The sequence below is a fragment of the Cetorhinus maximus genome, chromosome 11 (genome assembly GCF_964194155.1).
Source record: "Cetorhinus maximus chromosome 11, sCetMax3.hap1.1, whole genome shotgun sequence".
In the NCBI taxonomy this organism is placed as follows: Eukaryota; Metazoa; Chordata; class Chondrichthyes; order Lamniformes; family Cetorhinidae; genus Cetorhinus; species Cetorhinus maximus.
This window is the reverse complement of record NC_135889.1, coordinates 96,232,228-96,245,790: the sequence shown is the minus strand read 5'-3', so window position 1 is coordinate 96,245,790 and position 13,563 is coordinate 96,232,228. Positions and strand designations below refer to the sequence as shown.

General features: G+C 41.8%; 1 protein-coding gene across 1 annotated transcript in view; it reads left to right on the top strand.

Annotated features, from left to right (window-relative positions):
• The window catches only part of LOC144686788 (low-density lipoprotein receptor-related protein 1-like), a 1,926,687-nt gene that overhangs the window by 1,567,702 nt on the left and 345,422 nt on the right, over window positions 1-13,563 (top strand). Inside the window, exons 45-49 of the mRNA XM_078552493.1 lie at window positions 251-380; window positions 1,546-1,670; window positions 8,236-8,355; window positions 8,913-9,026; window positions 9,338-9,487. Coding sequence (XP_078408619.1) covers window positions 251-380; window positions 1,546-1,670; window positions 8,236-8,355; window positions 8,913-9,026; window positions 9,338-9,487 — 639 coding nt within the window. The remainder of the gene's footprint in view (window positions 1-250; window positions 381-1,545; window positions 1,671-8,235; window positions 8,356-8,912; window positions 9,027-9,337; window positions 9,488-13,563) is intronic.

The following is a 13,563-nucleotide window of genomic DNA, read 5'->3' as shown; positions in this document are numbered from 1 at the left end:
TGATGCAAAGTCAAATTTAAAATGTTTCCAGCATTTTATCAGGGCATCTGGCAGTTTTTAAATATTAGCAGAAGTATAAAGGTCTTTTGAATAATTTTCTTGGATCTAAAAATGATCAGCAGAATCCAGAGCTTCTTGTGGCTTTACAGCGGCCTTTAACAAGGAGTGAACAAGTTCTGGTAGAGACTTGTTTTGCTTATTAGTAAAGACATATTTCAATAGTGACAGGAAATCGTTTCTATTAAACTAGGTGAACTGTCTCCATGCAAGATAATGAATGGGGGTTGTCATGACCTTTGCCTGCTGACTGTTGATGGCCAAGTAAATTGTTCTTGTAGGGGAGAGCGTATACTATTAGATGACAACAGATGTGTTGGTAAGTTGATTTTTCTCCTCTCCCACCCCCCAACCAAGGATTGAACTATTGTGGCTATCAACACTTCAATGTTTTTAAAAAGTAATAAGTTATGTGTAATTTTTGACATTCTTTTACATATTTTTGGTGGGTCTGTTGAGTTTGTTTGAGCATCAAATGCTGAAGTCATTATCTGAAGAAAGGACATGAGGATGTTGGCTTTGTCACAATAAAGACGTAACTATTAAACTCAAGGTGTTTCCACTTCAACTGCTAATTTAGATCTTTCAACACTATTTGTCTCAGTTACTTCCAAAGGGTAAATGTTTTTAGTTTATATATTTGGTGCTATACTATTAATAATAATAGCCTAGTTAGTGTGCTGTGTAATATTGGCGTACAAAGGCTTAACATATTCTATGAGGTGGGAGGTCACCAGCTGTCACCTCCCATGGGCTGCCAGAATATACTTGTGGGAAATTACACTAGGATAAAGACACCAATTGCATGCTTTCTGTGGGGAGCTTGACTTGAAGAGAGCAGAGATCAGAGTTCCTGTTAAAACACTGTAGCCCTGATCCTCTGACCTGCTTTCTCTTTTGAGTATGGCTTCCCACAGGGAGTGTAGGATCAGTAAATTTGCCCTACTCTGTGATAGCAACATTCTAATGACATTTGCCTCTATTTTAAAATTAATGCCTTTTGTTTTAAATGGATGAACACCTTTGTTGAAATAGCTGATAATTACATACAAATATATTAGGATTTCAAAGCTAATACCACACACTGCAGTTTCTAGACTGATATATTCCTTATGTTGTCACTTTGCATTCTCAAAATCACTGTTCTGCGGAACTAAACAAAGGAGAAGTAGATCCATTCTTACAACAAGACCTCATTTGAGCTCCAAGTTGGAAATAAAATCTTAGTCTAAGATTTTTTTTTAGTGGATGAATTTAACAATCTCAACAAGGCTGCCCAGAGAAGTAAGGAAGTAAAGATGGAAACTATCTGATCCAATCCTGAACCACTAGCTATTTACTAGGTTCAAAGAGGTTCACAGTAAAAGGAAACTGTAGGGTTGAAAATTACAAAATTAAGCATAAGCGACCATTGACCCCTCTTTTATAGTGGAAGGAGACATCCTGTATCTATGATTTGCTCTTAAATGCAAAATTTGTTTCAGCCAGAAACTCATCTTGCAATATTCACACTGAATTTGAATGTGGAAACAAAGATTGCATTGGATACCATTTGACATGCGATGGAATTGTTCACTGCAAAGATAAATCAGATGAAAAGCAATCATACTGTGGTAAGTAATCTGTTCTATTAGGTAGGAAGTGTGTGGGAATAGGCATTAGCTTTTTCACCCAGCATCATTACTCTCAACATTCCATCAGTAACCAAGATGAATAATCACTTGAGGCTAGAATTTCAGAAGTGACTTTTTTGCAATCTGTGACATATTTGCAAATCATAAAATCATCCCTCACTTGCCTTGACCCCATGTACTGAATGCTTTCAAAGCTAGTCTCTGATGCTATTTATCTAATCTAGCAGCTCTGATAAGGGCCCATTCTTTGCACTATAGCCTGGAAGACTGCATAACATTGGAGAGACAAATTCTGAATGAGATACATATTGAAGATGAAATATGGGCAAATAATTTGATTTTTTACAAAATAAGCATGAAAACTTGTATTTAAATTATAGATTATATGTAATTGTTAAATTATCGTAACATTGATAAGATAAAACAAGTGAGTTTAATCAGTATGCAGATGTATTTTGTACGTTAAGGCTCATTATGCAACAGTCTGGCAGAAAATATTCAGCGTTTCTGTCAAAATGGAAGGCCTGCAGTTTCTACAGATTGACATTTTCATTTGCCACTTGTATTTATATAACATCTTTCACAACCTTAGGAAGTCCCAATGCACTTTCCAGACATTGAAGTACTTTTTTGAAGTACATTCACTGTTGTTATATAAGAGACATAGCAGTCAATTTGTGCATAGAAAGGTCCCACAAACAAGAATGTGCTCACAACAATATAATTTGTTTTAGTAATGTTGGTTGAAAGATAAATTTTAGCCAGGATGCAGGTGAGAACCCTTTTTTCTCAAAATAGTGCCACAGAATGTTTTGCACCCATTTGAGAAGGCTGACTAGGGCCTCAGTTTAATATCTAAAAAATACCACCTCTGACCGAGCAGAATTCCTTAGTACTGCACTGGAGTGATAGCCTACATCTCTGGAGTAAGACCGGTGGTGGCATTGTACAGGTAACTCAGAGGGCAAACATGTTGCACTGGACAATGGAGGAGAGTTATTGGAGAGTTATACATCAAAGACTGTTGTAGGGAAGGATGATGCAACCTGGTCACCATCATAAGGTTGTCTTTTTTGACTTTGATAAGTGCCATTACATTACTGTAGCAGAGGAAGAAGTCATATTAGAGAGGCTCAAACCTGAAATTTCAGATTTGAAAGGTGATAATGCATTCAAGGATTTCAGAGGGGGAAAGTAAGTATGTGATATGGAGATGCATGGCAAGGACAAAGGGGTTGAGGGTGGGCTTTTGGATGGAAGGTGATGACAAATGGGAGGGGGAAGTACCTGAGAAGAAGAACCATTTCATTGTGAGTGAATGGGAATGGACTGCAGTTTAGTGGAAATAAGGTCAAATGAGTGAACCGTAGGTAAGAAGCTAGAGAAAGATGCCAATCAGAAGCTAGTTGCATTATTCAAATTAATTGCTTCAAAGGCAATATACCCTATATTAATGAATATGAACAAACTCAAACAAATGTGACTGTTCCAGTTTGGGATTTTAAAATGCCATTTTTTATTTCCGTAGTCAAGTATGAAAAAAATCAAGCATCAAAGTATATAGATATGAGTTTGACAAATGATAAGTGTTTTAATATTTCCTGAAGATTAATTATGATATTATGAGGAAATCTCACCAAATTCTAATGAATAAGCAAATGCATGTTGTCTTGAATATCAAGCATCTTAGCACTTTTGTGACTGAAGGAATGCAGCAACTCTTGCATATCACCACCCAGGATGCACAATGTAGCTGTTGTTAGCAATTAACATGAGACAATCTCATTTACACAAAGATTAAAGAAACTGCCCGTGCACTGATGCATTTTATGGCTAAGGGAAACCACATGTTTTACAACATTATGAAAAAACACACTAGACAGCAGACTTTAACTTATTCACCTACATGAAAAGACAACATAAATTTGATATCACACAATGTTAGCTGTTCAGATGTACAATGGACTCCACATGAAAACAGCAGTGGGCATCATTTTTCAAGCCACAATTATTTATTGATGTAAAACAATTTAGCTGACATAAATACATTTCTTGGAGCATCAGCAATGTTACAAATGCCCTAAGGAGGATCATACAAAATGCATCGTAGCTTAAAATGTTCAGAAACTGCATTAACCTCACAGAATTGTCAAAAAAGATTCATGAGTTGCAAAAGCTTATGAAAACTGGAATTCAATTCCCAAAGGTCAAAAGGACATCAATGAGGTACACTGCCACCAAAAAGAAATTTTAACATACCCTCAGCCACTCATATCCCTGGCCTGGACTATCTGTGAGGAACTTATCCGAATGCGGTAACAGTAACTGCAGCCCCAATTTCCCATTCATCAACTTTCCCGCACTTTACCTTCCCTCTAACCATGACAGTTTCGAAATGTCTACAATGCAAAAATAAAAACCACCACAAAATTAACATCCCAAACCAAAATACTAAATCAAATCATCCCATATTGCATATACAAGTCAACGAATTACTCTTGTGCATTCCCTTAGTGCCGGCCTAGTGTTTTTGGTCAGTCCTATTGCTCCTGCTGCCCCAGTGGCTGCATCATGGCAGCTGGAAGGCTGCTGACTTTCAGTGGAGGGAACTGCAAATGGCCCTGGATGACAACTTCAAACAGCTCTGAGCTCAACGGTGGACTGCTCTATCTCGGGATGGGTGTCAGCAAGCAGTTTGGGCTTGCTGACTGACAGGCAAAAGCAAGGGCACTGGTGAAGTGGCAGTGGTGGGGGAACAAATGTTGTCTTCTTGAGAGAGAACAGCAGGTGCGCACTCCATGGATTTAGTGTTACTGCCTTGGAGTGGTGCTCAGCAATCCTACTAATCTGTTGGAGGACAGATTGCTGGACTGCTGTGACATCCTGCAAAACTTCTTGTACGCAGCAATTCACAGGCAGCAAGGTGACCTTACATAACTTCAGTCTGAACTTGTACTGCAGCCCCCAGACTTAAGGCGAGTATGGAGCAGGAGGGGGGAAGGGGTGGGGGTGGGAGGTTGTTGGGGTACCTGCTTGTGCTGCAATGGAAACTAAGAGACTGAACTTCACATTGTGTATTATCATTGGGTTCGCAAGCACACTAACTGAGTTAGCCATGACTTCCATGCTTGAAAGGATGAGCTCTAAACTCTACAGAAAGCCCTATGCCAAGTTGTACTGGACTCCTCCATACTCCATGACATCGAGTGTAGGCTTTCTAGCATGCTTCTCAATCAACCTAAAATAGTGTTATACATACCCACCAGCCTTATTTTGTAGAACTCATGTGCAACACTGCCCTCCAGCAAGCTGGCACATGCACCATCCTTGCCTTCTTCCCTGGATGCAGGTCACACTTGCTGTCTCATCACATGCAGATCCTGCCTTTTTGTTGTTCACTAAATTTTGCTTGGTGTCAGTGTCTCAGCTGGTAGCTGCGAGTGTGAAATCAGGTAATCGAAGTATATCATCATCATCATCATTGTCTTCTTGCTGTTCCAACATTGCCTGGCCAGATTGCACTTCTTAGGTGGCTGAAAGGAAAAAGCCACAAAGGTAAAGTTGTGATGTGGGGTGGGGGGTGGTGGGGTGGTGGGTGGGGTGCGGGAGGCGGGGGGGAGGTTGGGTGTTGGGGGCAACTTGGAAATTAGAATAGCGTAGGGGATGAGGAGGAGGTGGGATTTGAGAAGGAAGATTACCTGTGAGAAGATCATCACCTTCAATGTATGCAGTACCTCAGCAATAGATATCCTAATAACTTCCAGTGCTGTCTCCTTCATGGGGTGTCTGGATATGCAAGTGCATTTGCTGCTCTTGGTCAGCTCCTGCTGCCTTGGGTTGTGTGCCACCTTCTTCTGGATGAGAGAGAGAAGTGCATCAGTAAGTGTTTTTTTTTACTCTTTCCAAGAATGTGCGCATTGCCGGCAAGGTCATCATTTTTGCCCATCCCTAATTACCCTTGGGAAGGTGGTATTGAGTCACCCTCTTGAACCACTGATGTCCATGTGGTGCAGGCACACCCACAGTGCTGTTAGGGAGGGAGTTCCCGCAACAGTGAAGAATTTGCGGGTGGTGGTGTTCCTATGCATCTGATGCCCTTGTCCTTCTTGGTGGTAGAGGTTGCAGGTTTGGAAGGTGCTGTCAAAGCAGTCTTGGTGAGCTGTATATGGTATACACTGCTGCTACTGTGCATCCATGGTAGAGGGAATGTTTAAGTTGGTGGATGGGGTGCCGATCAAATGGACTACATTGCCCTGGATGATGTTAGTCTTCTTCAGTGTTGTTGGAGCCAGACATTGTTGAACATTATGCAATTATCAGCAAACGTCCCCACTTTTGACCTTATGATAGAAAGAACATCCTTGTCGAAGCAGTTGATGATGGTTGGGCCTAGGGCACTACCCTGAGGAACTGCTGCAACAATGTCCTGTCCAGGTGGCCTCCTTATGAATGCTTGGCTGTGCTCTAGGACTCAATAATGGATTAGTTCAACAAAGGCCTGTTTAGACAGGGTGAAGCGGAGTGTTAGCTTTGATTGATTGGCATCTTTATGAAGCTATAATAAATAATTATTTATTTGATCAGCTTTTTCAATGTCTCTATATTTATTTGGATAAGATTATGTGAAGTGAAGTGAGGTAAAACTTCTGTTATTGATACTATAATGGCTCTGTCTGCATGATACTTTTGTAGGGCTAGAAGAGCAGCAATCTTTTTCAAAGCAGATTTTTTAATGTTTATTTAATTTCATTAGCATTTCGAGACTTGCCATTGTTATTATATGGCTTATTGCTTCTGTACATAGTGCATACTCGTTCCTCAGACTCCTCTGAGAGGCCATGAACCACGAGTCCTTGAGAACGTGGCCACGGCACCCCATCCACAAAAATTGCAAGGGGTGTATGAAATGGCTGCCCCTACAATAGAACTGGCCAGGTCGGGAGTGCAGGGTGCGGGCCCACTACCCGCACCCTTATCCTGTGCTGGTGAAAAGTCCCAGCTCCAGGAACGCTGTCAGGAATTGTGGAATCGAGTGCCACCTGCCATTTTTAAAGGCCTCTAGAGTCAGCCCGACTGCAAAAATCCAGCCCCCCCGGTTACAATTCAGGAAAGTCACCTCTTGTGAAGTTAATTGAACCTTCTCCCCTATAATTTGTTTATTTGATATGTTTAATCTAGCACATAATCTTTTGATGACACTCCAGTGCATTACTGAGGGTTACTGTATTGCTGGTGTCCTGATTAACATTTCTCCTTCAACCACGGCTACAAGCAAATTAACCGATCGTTTATCTCACTTCTTTTTGTGAAATCCTGCTGTATATACAATGCCCCCTGCAATTGCTGATATCACAACAATAATTACACTTCCAAAGCAATTTATTGGCTGTGCAAGGCTTAAGGGTCTTCAATAAGACACTATATGAATGCAAGTCTTTTATTTCTTAATCTGCCAACATTAAAACTTTATCACCTTGTTAAAGCTATGTGATAAATTGCAAATCAACATTATGACCTCCCAACTGCAATTTTGTATCCAGGCAGCTATTGCCTGCATGACACAAGATTGTGATAAAACTGCAGCCAGGTAAGCTCCCTCAGCAATTCAGCAAGTGAATGCAGAGAGCAAATAAGCTATACTCACCAGGTACATCCATAAACTGTGCTGTATGAGATAATCTCAGTCAGAGTGTGATAGGGACACTACAGTTAGTTTTAGTGCTCCTGCAGGACCATTAGCCTAGATTTGTGGAGGGTATATGGCTACTGGGTGAAAATAGAATCGAATGCCCTCTGTGAACAGCTTGATGATGCATCAAAACCACTTGAGCAAGTACTCATGGAACTGTGTATCCATGCAAGAAAGCAATTCTTTGGGTGGGGAGGGAGAAGAATATTGGAATTAATGCAGGTAAACTACTACCTCTTTATTCTAATTAGCAAAAATATTACAATTCAAAAGCTTGATGTGTAGTTCATTTTATCTCTGACTGAAATATGCCAATCAGACATTGTTATCAACTCCCCCATGGCTTCTGCCCCTGAAAATAAAGTCAAGGCCAGTAACTCAAAAGGGACTAATTGGGGAGAACAGTCATCAATAACAAGTAACTGGAATGTTTGTCAAAGAGAGTGATTTGACCAAATTGGATTCTGACCAATAATGCACTCCAGAAACAAGAGAGTGAAAAAGGCTATGATTTATATAGAAGACAAGAAAGACCCAGATTTCTTGGAAACATTCTCCTATTCCCAGTAATGCAGGTGTCAGGGCAGATGGTGACAGAAGAGAAGTGGGAGAGAAGCTTTAAGTCACAGAAATTTGAAATGATCACAGAAAAATTACACTTGCCACCTTGTTAAGGAAAACAATTAGGAGTGAGATAGGTGAAGTTAATAGACTGCTTCTCCAATTAACCTCCAATCCAACTTTGTAAAATTGATCTCTGGATGCTCATTCATTGTCTCACTGAACACTATCGTCCATCAGTCTGATGAATTTATCATTGTGCTGTTTCACTTTTCTTTGGTTTCTTTGCATCAGCAAACAGGAGCTGTCGAAAAGGCTTTAAGCATTGTTACAATGGCCGCTGTGTGTCCAATGCAAAGTGGTGTGATGGGGTGGATGACTGCGCTGACAACTCAGATGAAGTATCTTGCAATAGTAAGTACTAGATTGGTGTTGCAAGCAGTATTTGCTCTGAACAATCTTTCAAATTACTTAGTCACCATCCAGGTGACCAAAATAGCAAAACTTCAATATTTATATCATGATCTGAGGCATTGTTTTCCAGATAGCTAGCTTCCTGAGTTATTAGAGTCCATTCAGCCTTTCCCCAAGAACAATGCTTTCATTGAAAACAATTGACTTTCAGATATATATATATATAGGGTATAATTTGCTCCCAACATGGTACCTTTCAAAAGTTACTCCATTGCATTTCTGATTTTATGTTTCCCATGTTATCTCCCTTTTACTTTAGGCATGCAGCATAAGCTGCATTAAAGTTTTGTACAAATTCTATCAGTCAAATCTTATAGTTTGCAATTGCCTATAAATTGTTTAATATGTATGAACTGTAATTTATTGACCAGTGTTTTCTGCATGTACCCTTGGCAGTTTTTATATTCCATCCATTCAGAAAATTAGTAATTTAAATAACTGAAACTTAAACTAAGAGCATAATTGTACCTTGGCCTATGTTTTGCCTCATGTTACAGATTCTACCTGCGGCGCAGCTGAATTTCGGTGCAGGAATGGGAATTGTATTATTAAATCAGCACAGTGCAACCAGGTGATAGATTGTGTAGATGCTTCTGACGAAACAAACTGCGGTAAGTTGTAAGCTTTTGGCATCAGCTCAGTGTGTGCTGTTATTGGCATTTCACGGAAAGTGGATGCACATTCACTGACCATCAGATGTAACTGGAAGGCATCAGTTGCTAAGGCACTATTTTCTTTATTGCTGCCAAAACACATATTTGAAATGTTTCACAGATTACAATAATAAGCAAAATTATATTATAGTATTAATGCAATGTTTCAAATAGATAATAATTTGCAGTGATATATGGTATGTGTCCTTTTCAATTAGATGCAAACGTTATTTATCTTGACTGGGTGATTTCTATCAATTCTACTTCAGGCAACACAGACTGCACTGGTTTCTATAGAGTTGGAGTTAAGGACACAAATTTCATAAAATGTAATGGCACCTCCCTCTGCATCCTCCCATCGTGGATTTGTGATGGTTCCAATGATTGTGGTGACTACACAGATGAATTAAATTGCCAAGGTAAATATCCTTTGTAATTTATAATAAAATGAACAAACATTAGCACTTGAAAGTTCATCATAATAAATCCTTGCACCCCAGGCAGCTCTGAGGAAATTATGCGAGCAATATTTTGAGTGTTTTATTACTATGATCTGTCAGAGATAAATATTCTTTTCATGCTGCATACCACTGATGGGAAATAATGATTCCTTTTTTGTTTTACCTCGGGGGTAACTTCACATTTACAGCTTGGCCAGCTTCCTTTGTCCCACTATTACAGGCTGAGCTTTAGTTGTCCATGCCCTTGGCTCTGGAATTCCTTCCCTAAAGCTCCCATTTCTCATTCCTCCTTTAAGACTGTTTATATTCTATTCTATGATGAAGCTTCTCGTCACCTATCCCAATATTTCCTTCACTGGTATCAATTTTTCCCTCAAATGGATGCATTTTGATTTGTTCACCTAAACTAAGGTCCTGTGAATTTAGCAGTGGCCTGAATGCATGTACAAATCAGGTGTCGTCATTGCACTGCCAAATTCACCATGGTTGCGACTGCTTTTGAATTTATGGCCTGTAGCATCTGGATTAACCATGAGCACACAACAGGAGGTTTCTAGTTTTTGGAATAGTGCCAAGGATTAGTATTACAATTTAAACTGCTAGCAAGCTGTTTGAACTTTGATCCCACATTTTGTGATATTATGTGAAACTGTCATTTGGATTACTACATTGTAATCCACTTTCACCTGTCAAGCATTCTCTATATTATAATTTTTTGGGGCGTATAATAATGTGCTATACTGGGTAAAACCTGCAAGTTATTGCCATCATCTGCCATCAAAGAAAATGACAACATGCAGCCATTCATGTTTTATATTAATGGTGAACAGCGGGTTATGTGAAAAGCCTCAGACCCAATCCTCTAATTGCATTATTAAGAAATGTATGAACATTAAACAGATGTGCTTTGAGACTTAGGTTGGTGGAAATTCTGAAGAGTAACATCTTATTTAAAACATATGATGATTGACATATTTATAACATGGGTCCCAGAACAGTCTTTTTAGCAAAGCTAATGTTCTTCTTTTTCATTATGTAGATGCAAGCAGCACAGTGGTAGCTTCTGTGTATTGCTAACAAAGCTCATATATCTTTTGCCCATACATCTACCACCAGTAATTTTTCATCACGTAACAAGATGTTCATAGCACGCATGGACCCTCAAAGTATCTCTCATACGCAGATAAATCATTAGAATCAGTACTTCAAAGAAACAAAAGGCAGGGTCGATTTTGACCAGTGTGTGTCGGAATTGATAGGCCCAAGGAATCAATGGAAGTTGGTCCTTGAGTTTCATCATTATATTTTGCACAGACTGCAAGCACTGGCCACCTGCCTTGCTAAGTCCACGAGGAGGAATTTATAGCGGGGATTATTGGGGGGTGCGCTGGGTGTGGGGGAGGTACGCCAAGGGGGCAGGTGGTGTTGGTGGGAAGTGCAAGTGCAATTGCAACTCCTGTGTTTACAAATAGTTTTCAGTGGGGCGGGGGGGAGAAGCTGTAGAATCCTGACCAGGATTAATTTTAAAAAGGGGTCCGTTGTTTGTAGCTCAGAACGCCAACAAAAAGGCCGCCATGAAGTTAGTAGTGCCGCCAACCCCTGTGTAGATTGAGTACAGACCACCCCACTGCTAACTTGATCTGCATTGCACAGGTTTGTGCCTGAAAAATGAATGCAATACAAACCAATTTCTACGCCGACCAATGTCCTGATGCCTCCATTGCTTCTAATTATCCAGCAGCATTGTGGGATGTTCAATGCCATTATTGGTTGTCCACCTGAACTAGTAAATTATATTCAAATGAATACATTTAAAATATTAAAACTGAATACAGCTGTGAGGACCCAGGTACTATTTTAGAAACTGAGAGTTAGCTTCCAGGCTTTAAGCCATCATTTAAATATTTTTTTTAAAATTCTGTTTGCATTTATTTTTCTGTCTTTTTAAACTCTGAAATGAGAACAGGTGTAAACAGCACCTTAAACAGGTGTAAACAGCACCTAAGTGGAATGAATCGGACATATTTTCCTGACTTTCTGGTCCCTTCATGGCAACAACTTTCCCTCGCTGAGAAAGTGGGCTAACTTTCTCTCAGGCCTCAGCCAACAGTGGAAAGAAGTCACCGAATCTGTTGTTTTAATGCCAGTTAAACAAGATAGATTAGCCTTTCCAACTGCCATTATTGGTTTTGGGTCCTGTAGTCATTCTAATTTCAAAGCTAAATGTGTAAACACCCACTCATAGGTGGATAAACATTAAGTTGTTGTGTCACATGTTATGAGATTATACTTAGGGCGGAATTTTCCCAGAAATCCACTAAGTGCAGTGGCAGGTGGGTAAAATGGAGTCCTACCCACCGACGAAAATGGCAGGTTTTCACACGGTATCTTCCCAAGCCCGCCTCATTATTTATGCATTCCCAGAAAACATGTCGTTTCCATGGCGGGCGTGCTCTCATTCACCCGCTCGCCATCATCCCGGTGTTGCATCCTGCCGGCCGCCATCTTTAAAAGGCAGCCAGCAGAAAAGCCCTCATCGCCACCAGCTCACCACTGCTGTCCGGGAGACATGGACAGCAAAGGCAAAAAGACTGCAGCCCCCTGCTTCAACGACGGGTCCCTCGAGCGACTGTTGGATACCGTGGAGTCCCGCCAGGATGTGCTCTACCCCCCACTCTAGCCACAGGATGGGTAACAATGTCACCAACTCGGCTTGGGAGGCGGTGACAGCGGTGGTCAGCGCAAATGTCCTGCAGAGGAGGACGGCCACCCAGTGCCACAAGACAATGAATGATCTGTTCCGTTCCACCAGGGTAAGTCACTCTTTTCATCACTCCCAACTCCCACACTCACAAACCCATCACACATCCACAGGGCCCTCACTCACTGCCAGTGCAAGGGACATCACCATTCACTCTTTCACACACACTGTCATTATCCTCAGCCAGTCCATGGGACCACTCACCACCCACACAGGCCAGGTATACTTATCATCTGGCCTGGCAGGATTCCTGATGCACTCTCCCCATCTCTATCCATGCCGGACAAACTGGCTCACAACAGGAGGGAAAGGCCACAGACAGGATGCCGGAAATCAAAGTTCTGACAGAATTTGAAAACAGCCACCCAGCTGGCCAGCGATGACCGGGACTGGTCCTGTGCTGACGGTGAGATCGACACTGCTCTACCAAGTGAGGATCCAGCAGTGCAACATCCATCAGACAACCATGCTGTGAGTGATGTGTCCTCTTTCACAGGCCACTGCCATGCATTAATTATCTCTCCTTGCTTTCGCAGGCACATCTGCCAAACAGCCAACAGAGACCATGACCCAGGGCCTCCAATCAAGCTCTGAAGAGGAATCTGAAAGCACCCTCCCTGAAGCCCCATCGCAGTACTCACCCACACCCTCCACCAGCGCAGCGATACACACCATGGTGGGACCTAGCTTTAGAGTAGCCTCGGGATCACATACTGTGAGAATTTTCTGATGCACAGCAGGCGGAGGCAGAGACTTCCCAGGTCCCTGGCATTCAGAGGATTACTGGAGGCCAGTATGCGCTGAGTCCGAGTCAAATGATGAGCCTCTGGATTCAGTCATGTCACAGTTGCTGGAGCTGCAAAGGCAAGCTAGGGAACAATGGGAAGGGATGTCCGCTGCACCTCTCAGGTTGCAAGGCACAATGGAGAAGTCTGTCTGCCTTCAGGCTGAGGTGATAGTGCCAGCATTGCAATGCACCGAGGCCAACACTGGCAGGATGGCGGCCGCCATGGAGACCTTGGTCCTGCACCGCTGCGGGTTTAACTCCATCGCTAATGCTGTAGTTGGCCTCCAACAGTGAGTACGCGAGAGGGGTGCTGGGCAGCTCAATCTCGCTCCAGCTACCCTTTCCGTTCACGGAGTCAGCCAGGGCCCCTTGAGCACCTATAAGGAGGAGGATCAGTAGGTGCATGCTCCAGGGTGACTCTGGGATTGACCGGCCCATCTGGATCCCCTCGCCCTGTGACCTCTGCAGATCCAGCTCACAGGCCGA